General features: G+C 38.9%; 2 protein-coding genes and 1 long non-coding RNA gene across 3 annotated transcripts; 1 reads left to right on the top strand and 2 right to left on the bottom strand.

Annotated features, from left to right (window-relative positions):
- Positions 1-3,131: 3,131 nt before the first annotated feature.
- On the top strand, positions 3,132-7,036 carry LOC108667353. The gene is made up of 2 exons (XM_018154369.2): positions 3,132-3,618; positions 3,781-7,036. The coding sequence occupies exons 1-2, from the start codon at positions 3,256-3,258 to the stop codon at positions 6,607-6,609; spliced, it is 3,192 nt and encodes a 1,063-aa protein (XP_018009858.2). The 5' UTR covers positions 3,132-3,255; the 3' UTR covers positions 6,610-7,036.
- On the bottom strand, positions 6,709-7,582 carry LOC125177744. The gene is made up of 2 exons (XR_007156643.1): positions 7,445-7,582; positions 6,709-6,789 (listed from the first exon to the last, which is right to left on the bottom strand). It is a non-coding gene; the product is annotated as an uncharacterized LOC125177744 (long non-coding RNA).
- A 264-nt stretch (positions 7,583-7,846) lies between these two features.
- LOC108667355 (MTOR-associated protein MEAK7) lies at positions 7,847-15,362 on the bottom strand (the record flags this gene model as incomplete). Its single annotated transcript, XM_018154372.2, is given in 10 exon segments — positions 7,847-7,962; positions 9,249-9,440; positions 10,203-10,324; positions 10,528-10,630; positions 10,991-11,125; positions 11,576-11,746; positions 12,081-12,224; positions 12,520-12,585; positions 12,863-13,036; positions 14,678-15,362. Coding segments are annotated over 10 exon segments (1,361 nt in total), but the record flags the coding sequence as incomplete, so codon positions are not given.
- Between the last annotated feature and the right edge of the window lie 2,855 nt (positions 15,363-18,217).

The raw sequence follows: 18,217 nt of genomic DNA, 5'->3' as shown, positions 1-18,217 counted from the left end.
TAAATTAACGTATTTTCATGCCATAAATATAGCTCACGTGGCTTTAGCTCATTTGTGAGATGGTGTCGTAAAATGTGAATAGCGTATTAACAAAGGCCTTATTTCGCAGCTCTACATGATCTGTTTCCTGCAACGCATAAAATCAAGATCACGCGAAATCTCCCGCCTGACGTCATCTCAGTCAGCAAATCTAATTATCCCGGCCAGCATCTGGGTCAGCCTCGAGTCTTCGACATCGGCGTCACACTTTTGACTTCCCGCCAACTCGCAGGCGGCCATCTTGCCACGCCTCAAGCCAACTCAGTCTACCGACGCTCATCCGTGAATATTCAGTGAACTTTGCTGTGAAGTGTGATATACTCAATTAACTCTCATTCTGATAGTCAGTGAATTCTAGCTGTGAACGTAGTCAGTTAATCAACTCAGTGAATTCTCGCTGTGAACTTAATTAGTCAACCAACTCAGTGAATTCTCGCTGTGAACTTAATCAGTCAACCAACTCAGTGAATTCTCGCTGTGTACCTATTACGTTGACTAATAATATCATGTGAACTCAGTTAGAGAACTTTCGCTAGAGACACTCTGTGAGCTATAGGCACAACGAGCACGTCCAGTAAAGTATATAGTATGTGAGCTTTCTACGCGCACGCTCAGTTAACTTCGTCAACCTCACAACGTGCGTCGAATAACCTCCCCAACGTCTCGCCACTCAACCACGTGTATATCAACGCAACAACCCAACAACGGTGGCCGTGGCCCGTGGACCCGCATCAACCTCCTGCATCAAAACGAGCAGGTCACGTGAGCTGAGCTAATAAATAACCTAACAATTTATTGTGTGTTCATTTCTCCCAATCAAATTCGTCCTGCCGATCTCTATATTTCTGTCTGTGCCTTGGTGAATAATTCAAGTTAACTAGCTAGGCCGGTCAATTCTCTGATTGGAGTTTATAACTTAATGTGGAGTGGTAAATGAAAACCCCCACAAATGGACCACCACGATATGCTTTTACTAAATGAGTTTTACGCTCGAGTCCGCCTGTGAGTTTTAGAAATTTCGATACAGTAATTTTTCTATAAACAATTTAATTTATCAGTTGTATTCTGCATCATTTGCTCATCTCAAATTTCAATACATAAGTGTTCATTTATGATCATTTGCAACCAGTGGTTAAAAGTTCAGAGTAGCAAGACTGACGCACTAAAGAGGCGCGGGTCCGATCCCAGCTCTGTGCGACAGTTTCTGCTGGTCAGAATCGGCAAGGAGGCCGGGCGGTTAAGCACAGCAGAATTGTAGCAGTGCGTTGCGAGTTCGAGACCTCAAAATGCTGTGACTGTTCTGCGATGTTAACAATCGGCGACAGGCCTACGGCCTAATAAACGCTGAAACCGCTTTTATTATTATTATTATTATTATTATATGAAGCATGGCTTATAAATGTACAGCTATCGACTAAATGAATGTCACTAACGAGTGACGTGGAAGAATGTAGTGTTTGCATTCCTGTAACATAAGAATTGATGAAACAATCTTTTTTGGATTATTATAAAGGCTTTTAATTAATTATATATCAATTCAATGTTCGGCAGAACCATAAATGGGAATAACCGTCACCTGTTTCGACCGTCACTAGATGAAATGAGTTATTTACGAGTCGTCTTTATTATGATATGAAATTAGCAGAGGGCGTGTAACTTTAATAACATACACAAACTAAGACTCTGCAGACTAATTAGGTACCAGTAGTTGCTTCATACCAACTCACGCAATAACAATGGTTGGAAATGATTGGTTGAATGATGACCCTAAACGTTATCCCTAAAGTACTGTTTAAAAAGCGACAAAGGTGACGAGTTAGTAAATTATATATTGAATACCAAAATTAATTATAAATAACGTTTTGATTCTGTCAGTGGTGCTAAAAGAGTAACGTAGTTTGATTAACCGTCAGCAAGCACAACTTTTACGTTACAGAACGAGGATATTCAAGGCACAAATGTTACAAAGAAATTAATTAATTTCACTCAGATTCAGTCCTTGGTCATTTCCGGTTACCATAGCAACAGCGGATGCGCACAACACACGGGCCAGTGGCCAAACACGTTTATTTTGCGTTCGCGCTCGTCTGAACTGTGATTAAAGTAAGACTTGATCCTTTTAAACTTTCCGTATACATTTTCATTTTTCAATGATATTAGTAAGATGACAGGCCACTATTACTGCAAACCATTCATCTCCCGTTCCTTCATACATCGCGCCATCACCCTAACTCCTCTCATCCAGTAGCACTCTCATCACTTCCAGTCTTTCTCTCTGAATTCTATTAAGCATCACACTCCATCATCACACTCCATCATCACGTGTTCGACGGTTTCTTTTTATCTGTACAGCCGTGTATTCCCATTTAGGGCATTTGTTCGCACTCAGGACACCAGGCCACCACCCTTAGTGCCTTTATATATATGTGCATTCATACCTTATCATTTCTTTCATCTTTTATAGTTTGAGGGTGTGGAAGATCTCGTCCCATATGACCCATACTTCTCACGTCACCGTTGAAACTAATAATCTGTTTCATGTAGAAAATACGGAATTCCAAATTTCAAGTGCAAAGAATTTCATACAATCATAATAATACTCTATGGTCATTCGCTTGTGTGTCAAACGATTACGATGTAATATGATTTTACGAGAAAAATAAAAACATTTCATGACAAAACAAGTACAGATAAGCTTCGAAGTCTTTCTTAGAATGTGAGTTGTCATGGCAACCATTCAGAGAAGCTGGTCCAAACAATAGTTGCACTTTGTTGCAAAAACTCTTCTCATTAGCGCATTTTCTCGTTTATTGAAAAAATGCACTATTGTGCTCGCCATGTCCGTCTGTCTGTCTGTTCGTCCGTCCGTGACCTCAAGTTTTCGTCGACGAGAAAATGCGCTCTCTGTCACTCACTGCAGTGAGTACCGAGTTATATTCTCAATAGGGAATTGCGCCGCTACGTATTTACGAAGACAGGTAGTCCCTAATACCTAGACTATGTATTCTGCGATGTTCATTTACAAGTTTCAAACTCGGGCCTCTTTATTTCACCAACTAAAATTCTTATATTTTTATTACACTTCTCTTTGTTTTAGCAGTAATTTTTTTACTGAATTATGTCATGGCAGTTAACGACCACGCAGCCAGCCAGTAAAAAATATATATTTTTAATCAGTTTTGCTAGGAATTTTTACCTGATTTTTTTTCAGAGAAGATGCCTCTGAAAAGAGAGGCTCAAAACTTTAGCGATATCGCATCCACTTCTAATCTGGAAGACGATGTGAGCAACTCTATTCCTATTGACTGGCAGAAGCTGGCTAGCATTGAGCTTTCAGAACTTGCATCAGCAAAGGAAATCAGCTCGTCGCTTCTTTCGGACCATTTGTTGTACATCTCCATGTGCGATGCAGGGAAAGAATTAGACTTGACGAGACCGTCTGACCAAAAATCTTTGCTGAAACTGTTTAGGATCGCCCAGATGCTTCTGCAGCTGGCTTCTTCGAGACAAAGATGCCTCGAACAAGAACTTGCCAAAACCAAACATAGTCTTGTTTCCTACGTGGATAAATGCACACAGGTAATGTACAACGTGATAAAAAATATCAAAATATTCAATAGAAAAATAGTTTTCATGAATATTTTCTTATGCTATTTTTGGGCATCTTAACTACAAATAAAACTTTGCAGTATTAAATTATGCTATTTATATCTTTGAGCTAAAAAATCAAATTTTTTTCAGATTAGAAGCCAACTACATCAACAAGTTTCGGAAGCAAAAAAGATGAAAATCACTAACAAAAACTTACGAGAAACAGTGAAACACATTAATACGGTCGCAATTAGCAAAGGTCTGCTACAACCGGTGAAATGTGATTCATGCTTCAAAATTTTCAGAGATAAAAGCTTCTTGGAAGCTCACCAAGCGCGCAAGCATCAGATGCGGCAGCCATCTTCCGTGTGCAGAGCATCAGATTGTACGCAAATGCTTCGGCAGCTCAAAAATTCTGATAACACGAATGAATTCGGTGAGCAACGAACGCCCGCAGGATCGACGCAAAGAAAGAATGACGAATCAAATGAAATCGAGTTATTTTTCGACAAAATTTATAATTGTGCCGAAATGAAAAACAAGTCGAGTAGTAGATCCCAAAAGGAAGAAAAGCTATGTATGAATGCTATAGACGCGTCATCTCTGCCCGGTGCATTCAGGACTAACGAAGAGCCTACCACAAGTAAACAGCTAGCAGCAGTACAGCAAACCTGTGAACAGCTGCAAACCAAAATGAAAGAAATGATGGCGAATTTCAAGCAAAGAGAAGTAGAATTTAAGGCTGAACATGAAAGAATAAAGGATGAATACCTCGTAGTAAATAGTGAGAAATTAATTCTCGAAGAAAAGTTTCGAGCACAATTTGATATCATGAATTCCAAGATAAAAAATTTGGAAGAGCTTACTGGAAAACTTGATCCATTGAAACAAGGAACTTCCTCCTCGGCTCTCACGGAAGAGGGTAAGCTACAGTATCGTTTTCAATATAATGAATGCCATGACGACGACAGTGAAATTCACAAAAAGAAATCTAATTGTGATTTAGAAGTCGTTATCAATACCAGAGATGCAATGAATGAATCATCACAGTCAGCGACACAAGCAAAATTGATAGCTAAAAAGCTAATCGACAAAGAGAAGAATGACATCGAATCAGAAGGATTGTACAACTATCACGGTAATGTCGCACTGTCATCAATAACTGAAAATTCTGCAGAAACTGAAGAGAATTGCTCAAAAGAAGATAGCATATGCGATGTGAAGTCTCTTTCCTTAGACGAAAACAGTGAATTTTTAAGAGAAGAGAATCCTTATCACCCAGAAGATGCAAAAAAAGATGAAATTTTTAGTAAAAACACGACTAAAAACAGACGTAGTAATGGGCTTCAATTTAAAAACTTACCTCCTAGACCTCCGTCACAAGCAAAAGAGAGACATGAAAGAGTGCGTTTCCTCGAGAGAACCGCTGATAATTCGATTAATTCGGAAACAACTGCTTCAGAAGAAAAAGGAGCGATGGCTGAACGAAAAACTGGTGGCAAGGATGACATGTCAGAAAGTAGTGAATCAGACAGCCAAGAGTCATCCAATCAAAAAACTAAAAAAATTTACGAGCGGAGATCCCAGGATTCCAATAAAATAGCCTCAGAGTTCAATAAAATAAAAAATGACGAATGGAGTTCACCTGATACTGACGATGAAGCAGAAGACCTTAATAAAGTTGAGTGTAAGAAAGATTCTGACGATGATGAAGATTCGGGTACAATTAAGGACGCAAGTGAACAGCGATTTGACGAGATTTTAAAATCAAATCCTGAGATATGGACGCAGCTGAGATCAGCGACCAAACAGGTGGTTGACGGCCGGCTCGTTGCCCTCAATATCCACGGTAGAGTCGACGAAGAGTCGTACAAAAAAGCTGCACGGGAGCTGAAACGTCAGAGAAACTCAATAGCGAGAAACTATTCAAATTTTCGTAAGCTTAGAAAAACTCTCCATCACGAGGTGAAAGCTAAAATAAAATTGCAAATGAAAACACAGTTTGAAGAACGGAACGAGAATGTTCGTGACAAATCTAAGAGCAAAACAAAAACATTTTCAATGTTTAAAAGTGTAACTCACAAGGTCAAGTCAAACATGGCAAAGAAGTCGCATCGTGTAGAAAAGATAACTGATGCTGCATACACCGCCCATATGCCCTCATCAACTGCGCAAATTCCACAAGTCAGCGACGACACGGCTAGCAGTCACAGTGAAAATGATGAAGACAATGACACCGTGGACCAGATACTGCAAGACACTGTTGATGATAATATTCTCACCAAAGGAGAAAATGTAGTGGAAGACAACGCTAAAAAGAAAATAAGAAAAGGCCACAATGATGAGAATTTATGTGGGGTAGATAACTTCGCATACGTCGCATCAGGAGAAAGCGAACGTGACGAAGAAGAGGCTAGTGAACTGAGCAACGACGATACGTCAGTGAAGGGCATCGATAACTTGGCTTATTCCCATTCAGTAGCTGAGAGTTCCTTCGATAAACATGAGGACGAAATCGAAGACTTCACAGAATATTCATCTGAAGAATTTAGTGAGGCCAAACCTGTAGAACCGTTCAGGCCACGAGTACAAGTCGAGAAATTGTTGACGACCAAACCGGATGAACCGCTCAGGCCACGAGTACAAGTCGAGAAATTGTTTAAGACATCTGATCTCAGGACGCTACAGGATGAAGATAACACGGAAAGTTTCGATCAAAACGCGGACGCCGTCTTCGAAAATTACCGAGAACAGGAGTATAAGCCAATTAAACTCAAGCAACCCACAGGCCAACGTATAATACAACTGAAGGCGAAAATCGAGTCCCAATTACAACAACGACGAAAGAAAGGACCAGCAGGCTCAGTAAATACAGTGTTAGAAGATCAAGATGGCTCTGATTCACAAGATTCAAACTCCGAGGACCGTCCAGACTTTGACACTAAAGTGGAGGCATTCGATGTTTCATCTGATACATAGGCATACGATATAGAGATTGATTTCAGACAAGTAGACATGACGGTTAAAAAAATTCGACGTTGCATTTAGTTAATTTCATGTGGAAAAAAACAGATGAAAAGTAATTGGGTATTTTATTATACATGATAAATTATTTATCATACAGCGCTTCCAAAGGGAATCCGTTCTTCCACTCGACTCCTGAAAAATTGACCCGAAAAATTATTAATATTTATAACTAAAGTATCACTTATCAGAATATTACAAAAATTTTATAGCAGATGCACGAAAACCATACCGTAGTGCATCATTTATAATCTTTTATAACGAAACACCTGATTTGTCAAGATTCTACGTCCTATTTTACTTGAAATAGCACCAGTTTTTATACAAATAAAGCACACTCGTAAATTGACTTTCATTCACATACACTCTTAATCTCAAGTGACGTGTGAAATATAAGAAATAAAATAAGCAGTCGTACACAATTATGTTGCTTAAGAGCAATTACGTCATTATCATAAATAAATGGAGTGACTAGCTGGAATGATATTAGTTGACAAATCACTAATTTATCACTCGATAAAATTCGTCAGGAAATTGAAATTAAACAAAAATTTACGATCATGGCCATGCGAATTTCAGGTTTCTCGCGCAACGGAAGTAGCAGCAGACAGATACGAAGACCAAGGAGTCATACTATCCAAACTCGCTTAAGTAAATGTGGCGGCCTAAATACACGTAGCGGCCTAAGTACACTTAGAGGCCTAATTACACGTAGCGGCCTAAGTACTTTTAAGAGTCCGAGTTCTTGTCCGTAATTGTGGATTTAGTTTGAAAAGATGCTAGTAATTACCTGGCGGACGTACAAACTCTTAACTAGTACGGTAGGTACTTGGAGATACAAGGCAGCAATAAGCTGCTCTACTAACTGAGACTTGTCTTGGTCTGGCTGCCGTCGGCTCCATACCTCAAGTTAGCACGGCTCCCAATGAATCCTGAGGCAGTAAAACAGAGACATAAAAAGAATCACTCATAACACAAGAGATAGTGGGACACACATTCCGGATTACTTGAAGCGGTCATAATTACATACAAAATATAGAAAGTACACGCCAACGCTAAGTGTGAACGATAAGTCATAGTTTGAGACCCAGATTATCAAAAACTCACAAGAATGTAATTATGCCTTGCCTTCAAAGTTTATAATAAGATGACAGTGAAGAGGACGATGGATTCAACTCAAGAAGGCCATCACTCAGGCTCAGGCTCTCGAAGTCCCTCGCTGGCGCGTGTGCGACCGATCATGTCGAGCATGGCACGCGCTTCAGGGTTGCGGTCCAAAGCGCTGCGTTTCTTTGTTTTCTGCTTGTCCTGCTCATAAAAACAGCAATTTTTATAATAATAAAACATCCTGCAATTAAAAACAGCAGTTTATGCTATAATAAAATATCATGCTCATTAAAACAGAGACTTTTATTATAATAAAATATTATACTCATAAAAACAACAATTTTTTATTATAGTATAATATTCTGGCAATAAAAACAACAATATTTATTATGAAAATATCCTGCTCATAAAAACAGCAATTTTTATTTCAATAAAATATTCTGCTCATAAAAACAGCAATTTTATTATAATAAAACATCCTTCTCATAACAGCAATTGAAACGGTGACAAATACCATAGAAAGACTGTCACATAGAATACCAAGGTGAATATTAAATGGCATCAGCTATACGGTAAGGAATTATAAGAACAACAATGTTTCGCTTCATGAATATAAATACATTTAGTAACATACATAGCATAGGTGGCGGCAGTATAAGCAAAGGGGAAAAGAATAGTTAGTTCTAATACAAAATTAATTAGATCTTAAGCATTTCCTAGTCTATTTACAATGACAAAAGATAGATTACTTGAATTAGGAAGGAATGCAATCCTGATAACAAATCAATCTAAAAAAATTCATAGTTTTTTATTGTGTGTAACGTTTTCATCTGAAATGGATGCTGAAAAAATCTAGGTTGGAGTTTACCCTCGTATTCATGGTAAAAAGATGTTCGTTTGACGTAACTTGCTAATAATATTCCTGGTCACAGAGGCCCCGTCACTGTGTGATCCCAATTTAATGAAGTATTTGGTTTCCAAGAAATAAAGAAACTCTAAGCAACGACATCATCAGCTATTTCACTTCAAAAACACTTTATCCTTCATGGTCTTCATTATGCTAACTATAGGTATACCTCATACCGTAAAAATATTGGCACAGTACGTCTGCGTTGTTATCAGAACCTTTGACACATTTATACTTTTTTTTAAATTTCACAAGAAACACATCGTCACCGTTTAGCTCAAGCTTCACAATCAGTTGTAAATGAGTGAAAAATTCTGGATAACGTGCCTTTGTAAAGGGTAGCACATCTTCAAAGATTTCTCAACGAAGTTAAGAAAGAACCATCGTCATTCTTGTTATAAAACACAGCGATAATTTCTCAAACAATAGAAATTTGTAACAACGTAAATCGTCATCATCGTCGTCAGGAGTCTTTAGAATTTTCCTGAAAAATAACTGGAGTTTCATAAAAGACGGTATTATTTTCAATCTCCAATACTGATAAAAAATCATTCAACCATAAAAAGTCATAACCACGCACATCGTCATCATCGTCGTCGTCGGAGTCCTTGGGTTCTTCCCCCACGCCCCAGACGGTGAGGCGTCGGATATGCGGCGTGGCGTTCAGGCAGAGCGCGGGGCTCGAGAAGGTCGTACAGGAGGGCGCGACGCTGCACTCGCCGAAGTCGTACGACAGGAACAGTCCAAACAACTCCACCCGCCCACCAAAGCCCTGAGCTCCCGCGGTAGTCAAATACAAACATACATGGGTACAACAACATCAATAATTGAGATTGAGTTCTGTTGCATAGAGAATGAATTTTTACCACGAGCTTTACTAGATACAAATTTAATACAAACATTCATGAGTGCATGAAAATCAATAATTAAGATTGAGTTCTGTTGCATAGAGAAATAATTTTTACCACGAGCTTTACTAGATAAAAATTTAAGTTACCAGCAGTTGGTTCAATCTCTGCACTGCAAGCATTTGTTTAACATTCAGCGTTGTACAAACATCATAGTTGAGCCTATTTAATTAATAAACCTGACTGATTCGATATTTTTGCCCAACAGAACTCATTACACATCTACACACACAATACATATCAGGTTAGAGCACAGGTACATTATATTTTCAGTAATATAATAAATATTTTTCGTCAGTTTGTCCCAATTTCAGTATTAATATATCAATATCGTTGTTATCTTGAGACTTGAGAACAATTAATTTATCAATATCATTCTTATCTTCAGACTTGAGAAAATATGTCAGATATTCAATGCCCTCAGAACATTTTGTCAAGCATTGTAATAGTGAGATATACTTGGCAATATCTACTACATATAACGGTAAGGTCTACCATGGTTTTCATTCAATTTCAGCGGTGACGGGACATGGCAATACATTATAGCTCAAAACGAAAAAAAATGGAAATTTCTGAGTATTAATAAAACTAAATGCGAACTCATTCCATATATTTGCATCACTCACAAGACCGTTGGGCATGGTGTTGTTTTCTAGGAAGTTCAGGTACTGGTAGTTAGTGTTGTAGCCAGTGCTGCGATATATGCCGGCGTACGGATTAATGCTGAATAAAAAGCTCTCAGCAGTTCCTGAAACATCATTAATAATGATGGCGAGATATTTTTGCAGAGGAATCTGGTAAATATTTCATTCGAGGCTCATCATTCAACACAAACCTGACATGTAGCAACATCAATAAACGAGATGAAAATTAGCAAACGAAGATAATAAAGAACACAAGTTGGACGACAAGCTCAATTAAATAAAACAAAAACAGCATTGGTTTACTGACCATGGAATTGAGGACGAACTTCCCACGAAGCTGAAGCAAAGCCTCCGAATTTGTTCCCTTCTTCATCCTCCACAACAACAAGAGTAGGACCTTTGCCCACTATCTGAGAAATATAGACAATAGCTTAATGAATATAAAGATCATATTATCAGCTAAGTTTAAACTTGCTGTACACAGATTCATTAGGTTTGGTCATATTTTTTTAGATGTTTTAGTTTATAAGGTGACGAAAAAACTTGTGATTATGATATTTAAACAAGACATTCTTGAAAGTAGGCACTAGACCATGGTGTCGTTGAAAAAAAGTAAAAAAAAAATTGAAGCATCCTTGAATAAATATGAAAGAATATGAAAATAATACAGTTTAATACCCTTTAGAGCAGAGTAGAAACTGGAGAATTAAAAAAATTGATTCCGGGGAAATGTGAGCACATTTCTAATAATCAAATGAAGAGACAGGAACCTGCTTCATGAGGATGCTGAAGCTGTCGCCGTGCGTGTGGTTGCAGAACAGCAGCCGCCACTGACAGCGCAGTTGCTGAGGCAGAGCTGTGTTAAGCAGCAAGATATCTGCTGCACTCAGGCCCACGTGCATCTCCTGGTGACACAAATAATTGGAATAGAGAACACTTCATTTACGCTAATATTTGTAAAACTTGGCACAAACTACAGCTAATAGAGCAACTTAATGCAGCTTTACATTTGATTTCAAGTTCCAATTGAAGAAAAATGGAGGAAAAGAATCTTTAGCCACATCGCGCCTAATTGTGAACACTATACGTCACGAGGAAATATATATGCAGAAGATAGTGATCAAATCTCAATCACGGTGAGCCCACTGTAATAAATTATATAAACTTGGAGTTTTTCCGAAGAAATATACCAAAAAATAAATATAAAAAATAATAGCATTGCAAACTCTAGGTAATTAATATACATCTAACAAACTCTGATCTCGACACTACCTACTTAGCTCGTAACAATTTTTTCAAATTCTCGGTATACAATCTTGTTGCAAAGTCCTCATAAATATGAGAAGATGATGCACCTTTGTTGCTATGATGTCAGGAAATAGTGACGGCGGCGAGGTAAGGGCAGGCAGCACAAGGGAGCGCATTACAGTCACTTGCACAACACCATACACGGCAGCGTGACCCTGCAGCCATCGCTCCACACCCGCCTGGCTCAATGCTGTGCTCGGCAGCGCCATTGTCACCGTCTGCGAATAGAAAACTGGCTCATTCCTATTCAAACTCTATGTAAAGTTCAGAACTACAGAACAATGAAGTAGGTTAACAGTTGGACTTGAAGTTTAATACTATTTGTGACTTACACCTAACATAATGCTGTTAGGTTCTGGTTAGGTTCTTAAAAATATAACTCAGTACTCACTGCAGTGAGTGACAGAGAGCGCATTTTCTCGTCGACAAATACGCGAAGTCACGGATGGACAAACGGACATGGTGAGCACAATAGTGATTTTTTTTCATAAAAGAGAAAATGCACTAGAAACTCATACTGTTTTTTTTTTTAGTTCAAGAAAATTCACTCACCTTTTTATTTAAAGCATCAGCAAACAGCAGCGAGTTCAGCCATTCACGAGCCACGCGGCCGCTGCTGTCAGCATCAGCAGACAGTCTAGTGGCTGGTGCAACTGAGGCAAGCCGGCAGTAGCGCTCAATCACCAGTGCAACTGCCTGTCAGTAATGAGATATTTTTACTGAATATGAAGAAATGAGATGAAGATCCACCAGGTTACTATTTTCGAAAATATAAATATTTTATTTTGAGTATAATTCATAATTTATGTTTCATAACATTGACATGTTATGTATAGAAAACCTAATCATTAATGAAATACTCAGTTATCCTAATTCGGAAAAAAAGTTTAATAGTTACAAGAACTTCTTACATGTTAAAAATTCAAAAAAATTTTATTTAAATTTTGAATCTTTTGATAGCAAAACATTTTTAAACACTACGAAATCTTACCTGCACAAGATCATTGGACTGAACTGATCCCCCATCACTGCCAGACAACAGGCACAGCACTGCAGTCTGAATAGCACGCAATGAATGGAACAAAATTAAGACAGAAACAACAGAAGCAGAGACAGGCAGCAATACAAACAGCTACCTATGGTTAATCAAACAAATTTGAGTGCATATAGGTATACCAAATGTTATCAATATCATGAATGTGTTGAGTACATAACCTACAGAACTTCAATCATAATGCGTACATTACATATTTTGTGAGAACAGCTGTTTATTCTGTATATATATATATACCAGCACTTGAAATTGTAATCACTCTAGTCACTTAATTACTGACCTGAATGGAGGGGTCAGGATTAAGGATTTCAATGAAGACCTGCAGGAGTTTTGCAGACGGCAGTGCCCTGCCAGTAGCAGGAGGTTGTTTATCAGTACCTCGGTTTGGCCACTTTTTCAGTAGTGCCAGGAAACGCTCAGCCAGCATCTGGCCATCTCCATGGCTGGACACCTCCTGTTGTATGATTCACCATGTTAGCCTCTTAACACTAACTGAAATTGTTAAACAAAAGAATTTCATTAAGGAATAAAATTGAAATATAATTAAGCAATTCACTTACATTTTGAGCAAAAATTTGTAACATGACTAATCAATTCAGTAAACATTGCATTGACACACAATTTTTTTAGATCTTCAGCTTTGTCCAAACACCAATGCCAGAAAATGACTGTCAAAGCAAAAATTCTACAATAAAAACCTATTAAAATTATTGTCTTCTGCTAAACTGTGGATATAACTTAAAAAAATGTTATTTTGACAATTCTCTAACAAATCTAAGTGCTTTTGAGAAGAATAATACAAAGAAAACAGTGACGCATCAACATTGTTGATCAGATAAAGATAATTCATGTTGATTTGGAATGGTGCACAGTTACCCAAGAGCAATATCAGCAGACCAATGGTTATGGGTTTTGGTGGGTGTAGTGCTTCCATTGTGCTTGCAAGTTGTATTATGAGACATGCCTGTAGTTTAGCATATATGAGACCTTGCAAGGCAGTACAAGCTTGAAAACAAGTCATGAGGCAAGAGGTGCTCCAAAGGACTATGATTATATAGTGTGAAAATCTTATCTGGCACATATGTACTGTAGTCCCTTCTGAGTTCTGCATCTTGTGTGGGGTTTGATCTTTTGCAGTTGAATGTTGTGACTATTCACTTACTATCTGTATTGTTTGAGGCTAGAACCCTAGGTACATAGTTGCATCTGTTTTGAGCCTTGTTGCAGCTAGGACCTTTCACAGTTGCTATTGTAATTTATTTTTGCGATACCTGAGCTACATTCCAAATGTAGCTCAAACAAATAACAAAAATAACAATATTTTTGGAGTATTATGGAATCTTCAGCTTAGTATTGATTTAGTTAAATTACAATGATTTCTTGGCCATTGTTCATTGTGAAAATACGATAAAAGATTAGTTAACAAATTTCATTGTCAATAATTAAAAATAACTTTCTAAAAAATATTCTAGGTGTTCATTTCTTAATAGCAAAAGAAATTACAGCTTGGCAGAACCATCTTTCTGTGGCCTTAAAGAAAAAAATCTGTCAAGTTAGCACATGAACTGTGATGAACAAAGCAATTTCTACTTTGCAAAGGGGTTACATATGGTGGTGATGGTACAATAATTACTCATCATCAATATAAAATTAAATGGAATCAAACCATTTGTTGAATAAAACATAAAATTTTAAGGCAATGAAAGTAACAAAATTACTCAAGTCAGGTGAAAGTGAGAGGGGAAACACATTATTACTCTTCTACTAACATAGAATGTAGAACTTGAGGTAGTCAGCAGAGGTACCATTAATTCAAGCCTTCAGAGGGCACATAATTTGCAATTTTTGAAAGTGGTGAGGTTATTAGCATTGCAGGTAAAATTTAATACAGATTTATTAAAAAATAAATGGGTTAAAATGATAAGGGCATTTTAATATCTGTAAATGAAAATATTCCATTTAGCATCAATTTTATTAAACTAACAGATTAGACAGATAGCATGCCTAAGTAAAAATTGGGCAGAGGCCACCTGATAGGCTGATACCTGTGAATTAGACCAAAACCAAAGCTAATTCAAACATTTTACTTTCTCACCAATATTTTTTCTTCAGGCAAACAGCCTTCTGTGGTTATTTGCATGATGTGTGCATTTATCAGTTTTTCTTCTTCAATTGACATCCATAATGTGTGCGAATCACTCGAGAGAGATTTTTTACTTGCCTCAGCTCCCATTGCAAATCAACCTTTGACTTTGTCAGGACTCAGGAAGCTAAAAATAAAGTTAAATTGCTAAAGTAGGTACATACTACATAGGATAGGACTAGGAGTCAACAAGTCATAGGACAACAGTTCAGCAAAGCAAAGGATAAAGAAATATATTATTTAATCAAAGCAGGTCCTGCATCAGACTCAGATGCTAAGTGAAAAAGAATCTTGAGATCTTGACCCTGTCATGCTCACCATCTGACATCTCACACGATTAGCAAACAAGAGATTTTGTAGAATCAGTTCATTTTTAATTTCCTCCTCTACTCAAGAGTTAAACCAATAACATAATCATAGGTATCATATCATAGGTACTGCTACTCAGTGCATACATATGCTGCGCATGAAAATGCTGATATCCATGAAATTAAACTTCGCTGGTCGTCTACGAGTCTCTACTCAATTACTCATAAGTCATAGTCTCATTACTCTCATAGCCTAGGGTTCAAAAACAAACTTAAGGAAGTGTCTAAAAATTGAAAAAACTCTTTGCTCTGACACTATAGGTAAGTGAGGTGACCTGTGACTCAGTCAGTGTGTCGTGTGTGTGCGTGAACGTATCACATTAATTAAGTTGATAGTAACTTCTGTGATGATGCGTGTGTGATCCAGAGGTAGACATCTTCATATTGCTATGATTTTCATCCATCAATACGTCTCTACCGTCCATAACCAGCACCAGCTGAATAACCTTGCACGCTTCAGCGGGGACGACTGAAATAACCCAGCATTGCCCAATACCAGCATAATTTTCATACTTCACCCCGTGCGCAAGCATGCTGCAGAGCAAATTAGCCAACATGATTACTTGCTGAAAGTCACAGGGACTAAATTCCTTCATGGATGTAAACCAGCGAGCCAATGACCTGCAAGCCGCCAAAACAATGGTCGTAACCCACACGCTAAACCCCAAAAGATGAGGCATTGCTTGTTTCAAGCTGGTGTGGCGAGATGAGGCAAGTAAGAACAGCTGCATAGGTATTAGACTGACTATTTCTATTGCATGTAGACGGTTGGCATTGGCTTTTGGGCTGATTTAAGAGTTAAATTTTTGGGCTACGGCAGCGCTCCCCTTCAGCGTAGTTCACGAACAAAGTTTGTTGCACTGGCCACTGAGTTGCACGATGCCACCAACTGCCACTCAGGCTGCCACTGCCAGGCAAGAATCAGTCAGTCAGGCCCGGTGGCATTATCCGTCCGGTGGACCGGTCACCGGTGCCTTGTGGAATTGAAGGAATATAAAGCCGGTACACGCTCTCAGTTTTACAACGATTTCTGTGCGCAGTTCAAATTTCAAAACGTTTCGTGTGGACGGGAAAACTGCGCAGTTTTGAACTTCAAATTTGGGGACGACTGAAATAACCCAGCATTGCCCAATAACAAGCTGGTGTGGCGAGATGAGGCAAGTAAGAACAGCTGCATATGTATTAGACTGACTATTTCTATTGCATGTAGAGGGTTGGCATTGGCTTTTGAGCTGATTTAAGAGTCAAATTTTTGGGCTACGGCAGCGCTCCCCTACACGTTACACGTTTGGTTTACACGTTTTTCGTTCATCGAAAACAATGCTCTGTAGCTCAGATGTCGCTGGCCGCTGCAACTGTACAGTCTTTGCGCCGGCTTCAAATTTGGGGAGCGCTGCCGTAGCCCAAAAATTTGACTCTTAAATCAGCCCAAGAGCCAATGGCAACCCTCTACTTGCAATAGAAATAGTCAGTCTAATACCTATGCAGCTGTTCTTACTTGCCTCATCTCGCCACACCAGCTTGAAACAAGCAATGCCTCATCCCACAAACTGATACTACAAACGGATTACGCCCAATAGCTCCTACCCCAATGATTTAAGCCCATACCATCTCTTCGTACAAATGCCGTAAGCCACAGGGTCCGCAGACCGCACCGGACTGTCGCATCACCTTACCCACTTCGCAGGCGTAAGCCCAGCCCTAACGCTCACCAGCATCTTCTACCTCCACACTTACCCCATTCTCTCCACCTTTCCGCGATACCGCGAAGGGGTTAGGTTAGGTTATGTTTGGTTAAACTTCTTCCGCAAGCTGGTACCGAAAGGAGGGGGAGCAGGGGGTAAGCGTGGAGGTTTAGCCTCCAGAAGAACGGACAGGCTGGAGAGGTAGCAGTGTGGCGCAGGGCGTACCGAAAGGAGGGGGAGCAGGGGGTAAGCGTGGAGGTTTAGCCTCCAGAAGAACGGACAGGCTGGAGAGGTAGCAGTGTACTGATAGCACTGTGGCGCAGGGCGTTCTTTATCGAAAGCGGGGAAGGGGCTAGGGTGCATGGAATAGAAATATTTTGGGGTTTAGCGTGTGGGTTACGACCATTGTTTTGGCGGCTTGCAGTTCATTGGCTCGCTGGTTTACATCCATGAAGGGATTTAGTCCATGTGGCTTTCAGCAAGTAATCATGTTGGTTAATTTGCTCCGCAGCATGCTTGCGCACGGAGTGAAGTATGAAAATTATGCTGGTATTGGGGAATGCTGGGCTATTTCAGTCGTCACTTTCAGCACTATAACCCTGGGGGCCTGGAGGCGGCATTGTGGGGGCTACTTGCCTGACCACTTTCAATAATTGTTTGACTCCTATCAGTGGAAATTGAGGCCAAGGAAACTTGTAATATTAACTAAAATTAGATGAAAACTTAGGTGTGGCAAGATAAAATTGGTCGGGTCAAAATAAACAACAGCAATCGATATGAATTTATTTTGCCCTTTCGTGACGGCAATGTGTTTTACAACTTTTTATTTGTATTTTTCTACAGAATCATCATGAACTTGGACCGAATATTGCATCTCCGTAAAATAATTAAATATATGTTAATGGTAAAAATTATATATTTGGGACTAGAAAATCCCGGTAGTATACGGTTCCAAACGGGGGGGCACAATTTGCGACATCACTGATTTTGATAAAAAAAAAATATTTTCGTAATATTTTTTGTTAGTAGTTGAATAATATCACAAACTTCCTTTGGCAAAAGGGTGTAATAGCTTATATAATAACATATTCCAAAAAGAACAAATATTAATATTCCTTTAGATTGGACATATGTAGGCGCAGGAGGACAAAAAGGACAAAAAAGGAGTGTGGTTAGGGAACCACTTTTTGTCAAAAGGACAAAAATTTAGTAGAGAGTGTTCAAAGACGCGCAACAAGGATAGTTCCGGGCTTGAAAGGCAAGTCCTATGAGGAAAGATTAAAGATTAACATAACATAACATAATGATGTCGGCGCTGAAATGTAGGCCTGATGTGGCCTGTCGCCGATTCTTTTCCTTTTCGTGCCTTGTTCATAGATCTAAACTCGTGTCATTTGACCGGATCTTTTCATGACTGGCGATAGTTTGAAGTAGCTACT

Source organism: Hyalella azteca, unplaced genomic scaffold, assembly GCF_000764305.2.
Source record: "Hyalella azteca isolate HAZT.00-mixed unplaced genomic scaffold, Hazt_2.0.2 contig4605, whole genome shotgun sequence".
In the NCBI taxonomy this organism is placed as follows: Eukaryota; Metazoa; Arthropoda; class Malacostraca; order Amphipoda; family Hyalellidae; genus Hyalella; species Hyalella azteca.
Note: the sequence above shows the minus strand (reverse complement) of the source record. Positions and strands in the feature narration are given on the sequence as shown.